The sequence below is a fragment of the Miniopterus natalensis genome, chromosome 17, assembly GCF_054644295.1.
Source record: "Miniopterus natalensis isolate mMinNat1 chromosome 17, mMinNat1.hap1, whole genome shotgun sequence".
Lineage (NCBI taxonomy): Eukaryota > Metazoa > Chordata > Mammalia > Chiroptera > Miniopteridae > Miniopterus > Miniopterus natalensis.
This window is the reverse complement of record NC_142097.1, coordinates 10013201-10026091: the sequence shown is the minus strand read 5'-3', so window position 1 is coordinate 10026091 and position 12891 is coordinate 10013201. Positions and strand designations below refer to the sequence as shown.

Genomic DNA, 12891 nt, shown 5'->3' with positions numbered 1-12891 from the left:
GGCCTGGATTATTAGAAATATCAGTGCCATAGAAGAAAAGAAAAGACTAGGGAACTGTGTGGAATTAAAGTTGGATAAGGAGACACAACTGTGTGTGATCCTGGGTTGGATCCTGGATGGGGAAAAAACCCCCGATGTAAGTGACATTATTGGGACCATTGGGGAACATTAAATATGGACTGTGTATTATATAAGCATTATATGCAGTTAAGTTTTCTCAGTGTGATAATTACAGTGTTGGGTATGTTGGAGAATATCCTAATTTTTAGGCCCACATGGTAAAGTATTTAAGGATGTTGAGGATTTTGAGTATTATGTCTGCTGATAACTCTCAGCCTAGGAGAAAGAGAGAGAGAGAGGGAAGGCTCCATTGAACACAAATATGGCAAAATGTTAGCAATGAGCAAATCTAGGTGAAGGGCATGTTATTGTTCATTGTGTTCATTGTACTTGCAACCTTTTTATGGGTTGAACTTTTTTTCCAAAATAAAATTATTTTTATTTTTTTCAAAACAAAAATTTGAGAAAAAGTTATTTAGGCCTCTAGTAAAAAAAAAAAATCTACCAAAGAGAAACATTAGGCTGGTCTCAGACTTCTCCAAACACTCAGAAGACCACACCTACAGAGACCTCCAGGAAAGATAATGTGACCCAAAGACATTATTCCCGGCCTAGATAGTCAAGTATAAAGGCAACATAGGCAGCCATTTTCAATCTTGAAAGAACCTTACTTTAAAAAACAAAAATAATGTCATAAACTAAAATTCAGTTCATTAAGAAATAAACCAGATAAAGAACTCAGCAATAGAGAATCTATGAACATTCAGTTCATTTATTTATTTTTATTTTTATTTTTTTTAATTTTTATTTTTGTTTAAAGTATTACAGATGTCCTTTTTTCTCCCCAATGACCCGTTCCCCCCCGTTCCTTCCCCCTCCCCAGTCACTCTCCCCACCATTGTCTGTGTCCTTGGGTTGTGTATATATGCACATAAATTCTTTGGTTGCTCTCTCCCCCTCCACCCCCCCGCCCTCCTCCAGCCCTCTGACATTCGTCAGTCTCAACTATGCTTCCATGTCATTGAATCTATTCTGCTCGTCAGTTTATTAAGTTCTTTAGATTCCACGTATAAGCGAGATCATGTGATATTTTTCTTTCGCTGCCTGGCTTATTTCACTTAGCATAACATTCTCCAGGTCCATCCATACTGTCCCAAAGGGTACGAGATTCTTCTTCTTTACAGCTGCGTAGTACTCCATGGTGTGAATGTCCCACAGCTTTTTAATCCACTCATCTACTGATTGGCATCACATTCAGTTCATTTAAATAAAGGACCAATGCTAGCCCGGCCGGGTGTGGCTCAGCAGTTGAGCTTCGACCTAGGATCCAGGCAATCAGGTTCGATTCCCGGTCAGAGCACATGGCCCGGTTGCGGCTCGATCCCCAGCAGGGGGTGTGCAGGAGGCAGCCAATCAATGACTCTCTCATCATTGATATTTCTCTCTCTCTCCCTCTCCCTTCCTCTCTCTGAGATCAATAAGGACATATTTTTTTAAAAAAAGAACCAATGCTGCCCTGCTGCCCGCTGCTGAACAGACCGCAGCCCCTGGCTGCGCCTCGGCACAGGCTACTTTAAGAAAAATGGCCCTGTCGGCCCAACAGGTACCCAGATGGTTCAACTCCATGAGCTTGAAGAGCTCCCTTAGGGCTACACTACTCAGAAACCTTCTTCAGGGACCAGGGAGAGCACCGTGGCATGGATTTTCTGCTCGGCCTCCGGCGTCCTCCCACAATTGCTTTCTCCAGTGGGGCTTTAGGACTTACAGGACTTCCTCCGTATGGAATAATAGTTCCCAGTTTCCTGAGTCAAGTGGGCAAGAAATTAATTGTGCCCAAGGCACTGTGCTTCCTTCCGTGCCCGAGCAGTCACTGAAGACACAAGAGATGCCCACCTCTGACACTGAGCCGTCTCTAGAAGGGCTGGATGATGTGCCCCCACTGTCTCCACTGCAGCCAGTTTCTGAGGAGGAGGCCATTCAGATCATTGCAGCCCCTCCACTGCCCCCCGTTTCATTCACACTTCGAGACTATGTGGATCATCCTGACACTCTGCAGAAGCTAGTGCTTTTAGGAGTCGACTTGTCCAAGATAAACACCCAGATGCAGCCAACCTCCTTCTGAGACTGGATTTCAAAAAAGACATTCAGCAAGTACTCCTGTTCCTTAAAGACCTGGGTATAGAGGATAACCAGCTGGGAGCATTCCTGATGAAAAATTATGCTATTTTCTCTGAACATCTTGAAAATCTTAAGACCAGAGTGGCTTATCTATAGTCAAAAAATTTCAGTAAGACAGATATCACACAGATGGTCAGAAATGCGCCATTTTTGCTGAATTTTTCAGTGGAAAGACTGGATAACAGATTGGGATTTTTTCAGAAAGAACTTGAACTTAGTGTGAAGAAGACTAGAGATCTGGTAGTTCGTCTCCCGAGGCTACTAACTGGAAGTCTGGAGCCCTTGAAAGAGAACATGAAGGTTTAGCGACTTGAACTGGGTTTTAAACATAATGAAATTCAATATATGATCACCAGAATTCCAAAGATGTTAACTGCAAATAAGAGGAAGTTTACAGAGATTTTCGATTACCTGTACAATGTGATGAGAATTCCCCACCACATCATTGTCAGGTTCCCACAGGTATTTAATACAAGGTTGTTTAAAGTCAAAGAAAGACATTTGTCTCTGGCCTATTTGGGAAGAGCACAGTATGATCCAGCAAAACTTAACTACGTCACTTTGGACAAATTGGTATCCGTGCCTGATGAAATATTTTGTGAAGAGATTGCCAAAGCTTCACTACAGGACTTTGAAAAATTCTTAAGAACTCTTTAGTTTTTGATAAATGTTAAAAATTTAATAATGTAAAGTAAATGTATGTATGAATAAATTAATATACTTCAAAAAAGAAAAAAGAACCAATGCTAAATAAGTATTGGAATTATGGTTATGCTATAGAATGTGAATGTTATCAACTTGGACAACATAAAAATAATACTGTAACAAAAATTGTGAAGTGGTGAGAAAATGAGAGGGAGTATGAGAATGCCAATGTTCTTATCTTTCAAAGCAGTAAGTCAACAGAATTTAAAATAGAAAGATAGTGAGAAAACTAATCTCTAATATTTTTCATAATCTCTCTTATAACCTTAGTAAGAGGTCTTTTAGGAAGAAATCTCTCTTACAGGTAAAGAAAGACTTATTTGAAGCTTATCAGTTCCTTTATTATAGTCACATTATTAAATTTAATACTTTTAACAGCATTGCCTGGGTGGTGGAATTTCAGATGACATTTTAATTTTATGCACTGTTTAACTTTATGCATTGTTTCAGTTATTTATAATTAACAAATTACTTAACGAAAATAATAGTTGTTAAGCTTTTTAAAAAATAGACACAATGCCAAAATTTAATTCCGGGTAGTGGGAAGATGGACAATTATTAATTTCTCACATTCTAAGAATGTAGAAGTCAGAAACTTCAAATTTAAAAAGTTTTAACTACATGAAAGTTATAAATTTCTGAATGCAAACAACCAAAGATTCGTCATAAACAAAACTGAAGGAAAAATGAAAAATTGGCAGAAAAGTATATGTAACTGAAATAGAAAATCCTACACAATTGTCTCTTTCTTCCAGTCCTTCTCCTTCCTGCTTTTCCTATATCTGAAAGTGCTTTATTTATTCTTTTTATTCCATCCATCCATCTGTCCAACATTTATTGAGCATCTAATATGTCCAAGTCACTGTGCTGGGTTCTGGAGCCAAGTTGGACAAAATACACAGCCCCTATCCTCAAAGCATGCTCTCTGTACTTCTTCCCTACACCCCTGGGTATGGACTCTATTATGTCCCTGCAAAGAACAGGGAGCACCTCATGACACATTTGCAGAATGGTCAGGATGTGCTAAGGGAAAGTTACAAAGAACTCAGCCAGGCTTTCACGATTGGAACCTCAGATTCCTTTGGGTACCATGGCTGGGCCTGGTGATTGAACTCTGATCTACTTACTGTCTTTCATACAGACCCAGAACCAGATTGTGTACTTTATTCGCCACGCACCGGTTCCTATCACTCCGGAAAACTTTGAGGCAACTGTGCAGTTTGGGACAGTGCGGGGTTCCTACATCCCAGCCCTGCTTCGTCTCCTCAGTGGTGTCTTTGCCCCTCAGATCTTTACAAACACAAGCTGGCCTGAGAGCATTCGAAATCATTTTGCTTCTCATCTGCACAGGTTCTTGGCCTGCCTGACAGGTGAGCAGAAAGGCGTGGTGCCCACCAACAGTAGAGCTAATGAGTCAGGTGGGAGATTCATCCTGACTACCTATGCTGCTTGGCACAGAGTACTCAGTATGTGTTTGCTGAATGAGTGAAAAGGGGTACAGAATTTGTCTTCCAATCCAGACACAGTTTTCTGCTGTAGAATGGTTAGCCAGACCTGCTCAAACTTGGAGTTGGAAATTCTCAATAGTACATGTGGGGTAAGGGGAAATGTAAATGGTGTGAGGGTAGTGGGAGTGTACATATATCATAGAAGAGAGGGTTGAGGGCATGAATCTTTGACCTTGTTTTATAACAATCTCTTATTATACCTCAATGAGGTTTCCCTCTTGCCTTCTGTTATGTTTCCTCTTGATATAAACTAAAAAAAATCAGTTTCTCCAGCCTGCTGTCCTGAAATGCATATATTTCTTGGGCCCCAGATCATCAACTATGATTGGAACTGGGATGGCATAAACTCACTCTTGTCAGTGAAGTTCCACGGTCTTATCCTTTCCTTAGATACTCGGTACAAACTGGAGGGGCACACTGTTCTCTACATCCCCGCAGAGGCCATGAACATGAAGCCTGAAGTGGTTTTTAAGGACAAAGAGCTGGTACAGCGGCTAGAAAGTGAGTGGCTGGCGTTGCCGGTGTGTTGGGGATCCTAGGGGAGACGAAAGGGGGCAGCCCAGATGATGAGAAAGGAGTTGGGTTGGGAGGGCTATGTAGGGCGCAGAGGGAAGGACACAACTGGGAGCAGTGTAAGGCAACGAAGAGGTTTTGTATTCTCCCCTGAAGCCTCCATGATCCACTGGACCCGGCAGATAAAGGAGGTGCTCAGTGCCCAGGAGACTGTGGAGACAGGAGAAAATCTAGGTCCTTTGGAGGAGATTGAGTTCTGGCGCAACCGATGCATGGACCTGTCTGGCATCAGTACGCAGCTGGTGAAGGAGGGCGTGAAACACATTGAATCCATCCTGCACCTCGCCAAGTCATCCTACTTGGCACCTTTTATGAAGCTGGCCCAGCAGATCCAGGTTTGTGAGTGGATTAAAGGGTGGGGGCTTAGAAAAAGTGGCCAGTGCTTGGGACAATATAGGGCGCAGAGATAGGGAGCCAAGGTAAACATCAAACAGCAAAGATAGACCAACGTAGTGTTTGAACTTGTACTTGTGGGAGAGTGTAAAAGTAGTACAACAAAAGGGAAGTCCCAAAGAGCTTATAGTTTAGTTAGGGAGACAACTAGTTAATCAACAAATATACATTGAGTACCCTCTGTGATCCTCACCCCTACAATCCAGTCGAGAACATAAGACTTACACAAAATAGGATTACTAGATGGCATGGGATCCAAGAGGAGCCCATGTGGCTCAGCTGAGAGAGTCGCAAGATAAGCACTTAAAAGTAAATTTAATATGGTATGGAAAGCTGATTATGTAAGTATTGGGGATACAGAAATCAGAGTAACCTGTAAAATATGGAGAAAGAAGACTTCTCTCGCTAGGTGGGATTTTAAGCTAGGTATTAAGGGAGCTGAGCCACAGCTGGGTGAAGTCTGCAATCCCGGCTGAGAACAGGGCAGTGAAAGGGACTATGGTGGAAACTATGGGGGTAAATGGGAGTGATATCTGGTTAGTTGATCAACAGCTATTGAGCATGTACTTTGTGCAGAGTGCTGAGTGCAGCTGGAGGAACTAGAGAAATAGAAGGAAAACCCGAGTTTGGGTGACTCGCAGTCTGGTAGGCGAGATGGGACTCACACACCAGCAAAGACATAAAAATACTTGTGTAGAAGCTGGTAAACGAATAAAAGTTGATATTGCAAACTCTGGTCCTGAGGGCTGCAGAGACCTGAAATGATTGGTACTGGGTAGGGTTGTGTTAATTGGGAATACTTCCCAGTGATGACAAGTCAGGATGGGGTTCAGATGGATTAAAAAGTGCTTGCTTTGAACCAGTTCTTTCCAGTGGTTAAGTCTACTTCTGGTTTCTTTTTACTGTCAGGATGGCTCTTGCCAAGCACAGTCAAACCTGACTTTTTTGTCAATCCTGAAGGAACCTTACCAGGAATTGGCCTTCATGCGGCCTAAGGACATCTCTAGTAAGCTTCCTAAGTTGATTAGTCTCATCCGAATTATCTGGGTCAACTCTCCCCACTACAACACTCGGGAGAGACTGACCTCCCTCTTCCGAAAGGTATGTGTCTGCAGAGGGTAGGACAGACGGTTTTTAGAGGGTGGCTACGTTGACAGAACCCAGATTTTCTGAAGAAGGTGGAATTCCCTTAACAGAAGATCTGTGGTGAAAAGGCAGTGAGGAGCACCTTTCGGGTCAGAGACCAAAGGCTTCTGTCTGCATTGTCAACATTAGTGATGCTTAGAGTTGGGGCCTAGGCTGGACATTTGGCTTTCATATGGAAGTAGCCTAGGTGGGAAGAGGGGCTTTGAGAAGCGGAGTTGATGGAACGTAGGGAGGGAGGTGGGAAGGACAGAAGTCCCAGGCTGAGTTTACAGGAGGGGAAGACCCTCTTCTCATTTCCAGAGATGGAAATTGCAGTGGGTAAGAGGTAGATTTAGGAAGGAACACTGGCTTTTGAGGAGCAGGACCTGGCACATTTCATCTGCGGTGACAGCCAAAGCGTGGGGGAACGCTGAATGCTGGCTGGGAAGTCCAACTGTGAGGTGGGCTGAGGCAGGGAAGGAGGTGGAACCCAGAGGGGTGTCCACCAGCAGCGGAGGACCTGGGCAAGATGGATATCAGGAGTCAAATCAAGAAGTGGGAGGCTGAGACCTGAGGCACATCAGGGAGATTCAGAGAAGGGGGTAGGTGCAACTAAGGCTGTGAACTGAGGCTGTTGAGACTCCTCCTGCAGATGAGCAATGAGATCATCCGCTTATGCTGCCATGCCATCTCCCTGGACCGAATCTTTGAAGGATATGTCACTTCTAGCAAGGAGGACCTACAAGGCTGCATTTCCTGTTGTCATGCCTGGAAAGATCATTACCTGCGGGCTGTGCAAATGCATACCCAGTACGATGTGTCTCCTCTAACGTTCCGTACATTCCCCCCTTATCATTCCTGTAGAGCCTAGAATCCGACTCATTTCACTTTCACTTTCACTTATTTTTTTAAGCCTATGGATTGTATTTTTCTAGACCTGGGAGTTTCTACATGGATCCAGATTTTCTCTCTGGATACAGATATTCTAGCTGCTAAGCCTAGGTTCTCCTCACTCTGACCACCTCTTCTCCCTGATTCCAGAAGTCCTTCCTGGGCTTTTCCTCCTTTTTTGGCCCTAAAGTCTGAAATTCCATTATATATAAACCTTCTCCTATAACTGAGGCGCTTTGTCTCCTCTCTGGTTCTTCTCACCTTCCATTTTCTCTCTCAGGGTTCAGGAAAGCTGCTTCTTGGGGTCTCATTTTCTAAGTCCCCCCAAACCCGGGAACCCAGTTCTAGTGTTGCTTAGGCAGATTGATACCTAGTGTTCCTGCTTTTTAATTTGGTCTGTCTTTCTCCTAAAACAGGTTCTCCAGTCGGGGCTGGGTCCTCGACCAGACCAGCATATTTGCTCAGGTTGATGCTTTTGTGCAACGTTGCAAGGACCTTATTGAGGTGGGAAGACTGTGAGGGGAGAAGAATTAAAGCTAACAGCAGACACTCCAGAATTCCCGTCCAGGAGTTTGGGGATCTGGGGCAGACACTAAACATAGAACTTCACCTCTTTGGCTCCTCCTGCGTTCTTATGTCCTACCCCCCCCCCCATTCTTTTAGACTTTTGCCTGTTATCACTACCTTACTACCTCATATGTCGTTCAGAAGCCAAAATTCAACCCATTAGCCCCTTCCATCTGGTTGATAGTCTCTAGTTTTTAGACATTTAAATCTAAATAAAAGAGCCCAGGACTTATAAGTTCAGAAAGGAGAGCAGGAATTCTCATGTTGACTTCTTTTTAGGTATGTGACTGTCAGTACCATTTTGCCCGCTGGGAGGATGGCAAGCAAGGTCCTCTTCCTTGCTTCTTTGGCGTCCAGGGGCCCCAAATAACACGGAACTTACTGGAGATTGAGGACATTTTTCATAAAAATCTGTCCATGCTGCGAGCTGTTCGTGGGGGCATCCTGGATGTCAAGAACACCTCTTGGCATGAAGACTACAATCGGTGAGAGAACCACAGGGCTGACTGGGTAGAGAAGGGAAGAGAGGTCAGGGAAGACATTAGGAGGAGTGGCGAGAGTGTACAAAGGAAAGCAAGGAGGTGACAGGTCAGGGAAAGGGCGGGCAGGATAGAGTGCAAGGAAGGAGGTGTCTGCTGAGATGAAGGGTTCCAGAGTTAGTCTTTTGGGGCTTGGATCCCAGTTCTGCCATGTACTACACATGTGACTGGGCAAATTACTCTACCAGTTAGAGCCTCTGTTCCCTCACCTATGACATAAGGTTAGCGATAGAACCTATCTCATTGCCTTGTTTTAAAGAATAAGTGGATTAATGCATGTAAAGCACTTAGTCAGTGCCTGGCACATGGGAAGCTCTTAGTACATAAGTCAGGATTCTTACTGAGGGGATGCACTTGGGGGCAGATGAAGGCACCCACCCTTCATCATGCCTCTCTAACGATGCAGTTTCCGTGCTGGAATCAAGGACCTGGAGGTGATGACTCAGAACTTGATCACCTCTGCCTTCGAGTTAGTTCGAGACGTAGAGCATGGAGTGCTGCTGCTGGATACCTTCCACAGGCTTGCAACCCGTGAGGTGCTGCTGCCCTGCCTGCTACCTCCACCCTTAGTTCTTCTGTGCTTTCCCTTCAGTTCCTCCTGAGCCTCCCAGACAACATCCTGCCTCTATTCGTGCTCTTTCCTGTGTCCTAAATTGCCAGTGTCTCTTTTCTTCCCTCTGTTTCACTGGTTTCCAGATCGCTAAGGAGTGTGACTCCCACAGCAGGGTGTAGCTTTCCTCTAGAATGATTAGCTGGAGGAACCCTCATCCCCAGGGCATGTTGTCAACTTCCATCTCTTCTTCCTTAGGCTATCAAGCGAACATATGACAAGAAGGCAGTGGATCTCTACATGTTGTTTAATAGTGAATTAGCCCTCGTGAACCGTGAACTGAACAAGAAATGGCTATACCTGGAGCCCTACATGGCCCAGTATTCTGGGCAAGCACACTGGGTGCGGATCCTACGGCGTCGCATTGACAGAGTCATGAATGTAAGTGCCTGGCCTTTTCTAAAACTTGTCCTCAGTGAGAAGGTAGAGTTTGCAGGCTGTGCCACATGCTGGGAGGGACCCACCCAGAGATTCCCTAGGGAGTTTTCATGACCAGAGACTAAGTCTGCCCAGGGGTGTGGCCAATGAAGCTCTGCAGTGAGGCAGGCCATGGCCTTGGGTTTGCAGCAGTGGTAAGTCTGCTTGGTAGAACACGGGCATTCCTATCAAGGTGGAGAGGACTAGGGCCAGCCTCTAGAAGCTGGGCCACCAGAGGGTAAGACAACCTCAAAACCCAGACAACTGGATGGGTGAGGCCCCTAAAGGGCCGCCTGGTCTCCGAGGAGAACAGGCACCAAGAAACAGAAAAATAAAACTTAAACATTTTAAGAATGTAAGTCTAAAGGTATCTACCTGCTATCATCTAACTGATTCTGGGAGAGAACATGCAGCCTACGGACAGCTGGAAGCTTCTTAAGAAGTGGTGGGCTCAGGCTGGTAGGAAGGGCTTATACTAGTATTCAGTCTTGTGCCTCTTAAACCCTTTACCTCCACTAATTTACTTTCTTTCCCCAACTTTTTTCTTGAACTGAATCTATGCGCTTCTGTTTCTTTATTTTCACTCCTTTTCTCATTGTGCCTTGGTCCCTTCTTCTCACACTTCCTTTTGTCTCTACCTTCCCTCTAAACCAGTGATTTCCAGCCTTTTTCATCTCGTGGCATGTAAACTAACTATGAAAATTCTGTGGGACACCAAAAAATATATTTTTTGCTCATCTGACAAAAAACAGGTTTAATTTTGATTCATTCACACTGGTTAGCCATTGTTGTGTTGGCTGTTGTCATTTTTTTAAATTTAAATATATCTTTATTGATTTCAGAGAGAGAAAAAGAGAGGGGGAGAGAGAGAGATAGAAACATCAATGATGAGAGAGTCATTGATTGAGCCTGCAGTCCAGGCATGTGCCCTGACCAGGAATCAATCCCCGATCACCTGGATCCTAGGTCGATGCTCAACCGCTGAGCCACGCCTGGCCGGGCTGTTTTCATTTTTTTTATTTGACAATCTAAGGGAAGAGAGGTCAGTGTCCCTGACTAACAGTTAGGTATCACATGTTTTACAAATTCTTGCAGCGCACCGGGTGAAGATCACTGGCCTAAGTAGTCAGAATCAGTCTCCATAGCAAGCTGTGCACTTGTTGCTGGTGTGTGTGTGTGTGTGATCTCAGGGAGATGGTAAGGGAGCAATGTGGCAAGTAGGCTCCTCCCATTCACATTCTTCCTTAGTGTCTTTCTAGTGCTCATTTCCTGCCCCACATCGGGACCGGAGAGGAGAGTGTACATACCTATCAGCAGATTGTCCAGGCCATTGATGAACTGGTTCGAAAAACCTTCCAAGACTGGACGTCAACGCTGGACAAGGATGGCATTCGGCGGCTGGATACACCATTGTTAAAAATCAGCCAGGAGAAGGCGGGCATGCTGGACGTCAACTTTGACAAGTACCAGACACTGCCCCCCCATTCCTTCTCCCTTTATCTGCGCCCCCTACTTATTTTGTCTTTGGTGCCATTCCCCTCCCAAACTCTTCCAAGAGTTTAACTCCCATCTCTTGTTTTTCTCTCCATTCTCTCTCTCTCTTATACTGTAACATGTTTTCTATCACTTCTTAATTTTAATTTTACAGTTTATTTTTTAAGAAATTGGTTGAAAAAGAAACCCCCCCCCCCACTAACCTATTAAACTAGTGATGTAGGTGTTCTGCCACTAGATGGCCACGATGGCTCAGCTAAATCACCCAAACCATGAGCCGTGGTGGGGGCCCTCCTGAGAGCTGATGGGGCTGCCAGAGTATGCCCTCTCCTATAGCTTTATAACTATGACATTTCCACATTACAATTATTTAAAATTTAATTAATTAATTAGTTATTAAAAAATTATAGTGAGTGCCTTTCATATGCTAGGAACCAAGATAGGCACAGGAAGTTTATACAATGGCAAAGTCCCTGCCTTCTGTCACTCTGGAGTGAATAGTTATATCTACTCTTGGAGCAGTGCCTCCTTCCACATAAGATGCAGAAGAGAAAAATAAAGAAGGGGCTATGCAAGGCATATGTCTACAGAGATTACAAACCTTCTGGTGACAGTTTTTTCCTGATCGGAAGGAAATAACATTTTACTTGATTGGTTTCGGCTCCCTCTTGTCATCAGCTAGGCCCTATAATAAGAGTTGTTTCCCACACTTCTAGGCTGTTGCTACTAGCATTGGCTTTAACTCATAGAATGTCTTTATTTGTTAGGCAACTGTAGAAGGGCCTTTGCAAGAGAAGTCCTGTGCCAGATGGAGTCCGGGGGACACAAGAGACTGAGTGTGTCTGTCCTGGGCGGCTGAAGGCAGCCTAACCAGGGGAGATGACACTTATGGTTGCGGAAGGAAGTGAAAGAATCAAGGTAGAGAGGCAGGGCTGAATGTCAGGCCAGGGGTGGGGTGAAGACATTAGTGAGAAGGACATGGATTAGGAAGCAGTTGAGAAGCAGAGTGTGAAGATGAGGGTGAGGAGCTTGCGAAAAGTCTTTGATCAGTGGCGTGTGTTGGAGCCCAGCTTTGGTAGGGTCCATGGTTTTCTGAGGTGTGGTTAAACAGGATCATATAAAAATGGCCTTATAAACCAATAATAAGATTTTGAAGAGACAGAAGACTAGGCCAGTATTATCCTAGCTATGACATTTGCAAGCACATAGTGGAGTTGAATCTGCAAGACACAGTCTCTCCTCAAGCTGGGCACTCCCAAGAGAACTGCATTTGGGAGACACCCAGACACACTTGTAGTAATGTGAATATGAGCCACAGAATCTACCAGTTGCCCTTTTCCCAGGAACTAAAGGACTGTACTCAAGTAACAGAATTTTATTAAATACCAGTGATCGATATTTACATTTTTAAGTATGAGAGAAAACAAAATTTGAGGAAGGGATAAAGAGATGCCATAGGTAAGCACTGGTTGGTGGCTCCTTCCTTCTAACCCTCAGAGTCAGGCAGTAAGCATGAATAGAGTGTAAGCTTCAGTGCCCTACAGTCTAGAGTTTGAAACCTGGAGAGGATCTGTTTTGTCATGTGACCCCAGGCAAGCCGCTGAATTCCTCTGAGCCCAGGTTGCCTCAACTACTTAAAACATCCTTTCCTGTGGTTGTCATGAGGCAAGATGACATGTGTAAAAGTCGTCACAAGGAATAAAAAATCAATAAACATTATTTTCCTTTCAAAAAATTGCTTCATAAAACTTGGTGAACATGATATTTTTCAAAACAAATTTAGCAAAGCAATATAAAAGTTTTAATTTTTAAAACATTTAAAACTTTTAGC

At 44.1% G+C, this 12891-nt stretch overlaps 1 protein-coding gene and 1 pseudogene across 1 annotated transcript in view; both read left to right on the top strand.

Moving 5' to 3' along the window:
* The window catches only part of DNAH2 (dynein axonemal heavy chain 2), a 101578-nt gene that overhangs the window by 15340 nt on the left and 73347 nt on the right, over positions 1 to 12891 (top strand). The window contains exons 4-13 of the mRNA XM_087825883.1: positions 4085 to 4313; positions 4842 to 4952; positions 5121 to 5359; positions 6327 to 6518; positions 7195 to 7352; positions 7850 to 7937; positions 8280 to 8485; positions 8946 to 9075; positions 9348 to 9530; positions 10815 to 11029. Coding sequence (XP_087682009.1) covers positions 4085 to 4313; positions 4842 to 4952; positions 5121 to 5359; positions 6327 to 6518; positions 7195 to 7352; positions 7850 to 7937; positions 8280 to 8485; positions 8946 to 9075; positions 9348 to 9530; positions 10815 to 11029 — 1751 coding nt within the window. The remainder of the gene's footprint in view (positions 1 to 4084; positions 4314 to 4841; positions 4953 to 5120; positions 5360 to 6326; positions 6519 to 7194; positions 7353 to 7849; positions 7938 to 8279; positions 8486 to 8945; positions 9076 to 9347; positions 9531 to 10814; positions 11030 to 12891) is intronic.
* On the top strand, positions 1502 to 3141 carry LOC107544593 (transcription termination factor 3, mitochondrial pseudogene; annotated as a pseudogene).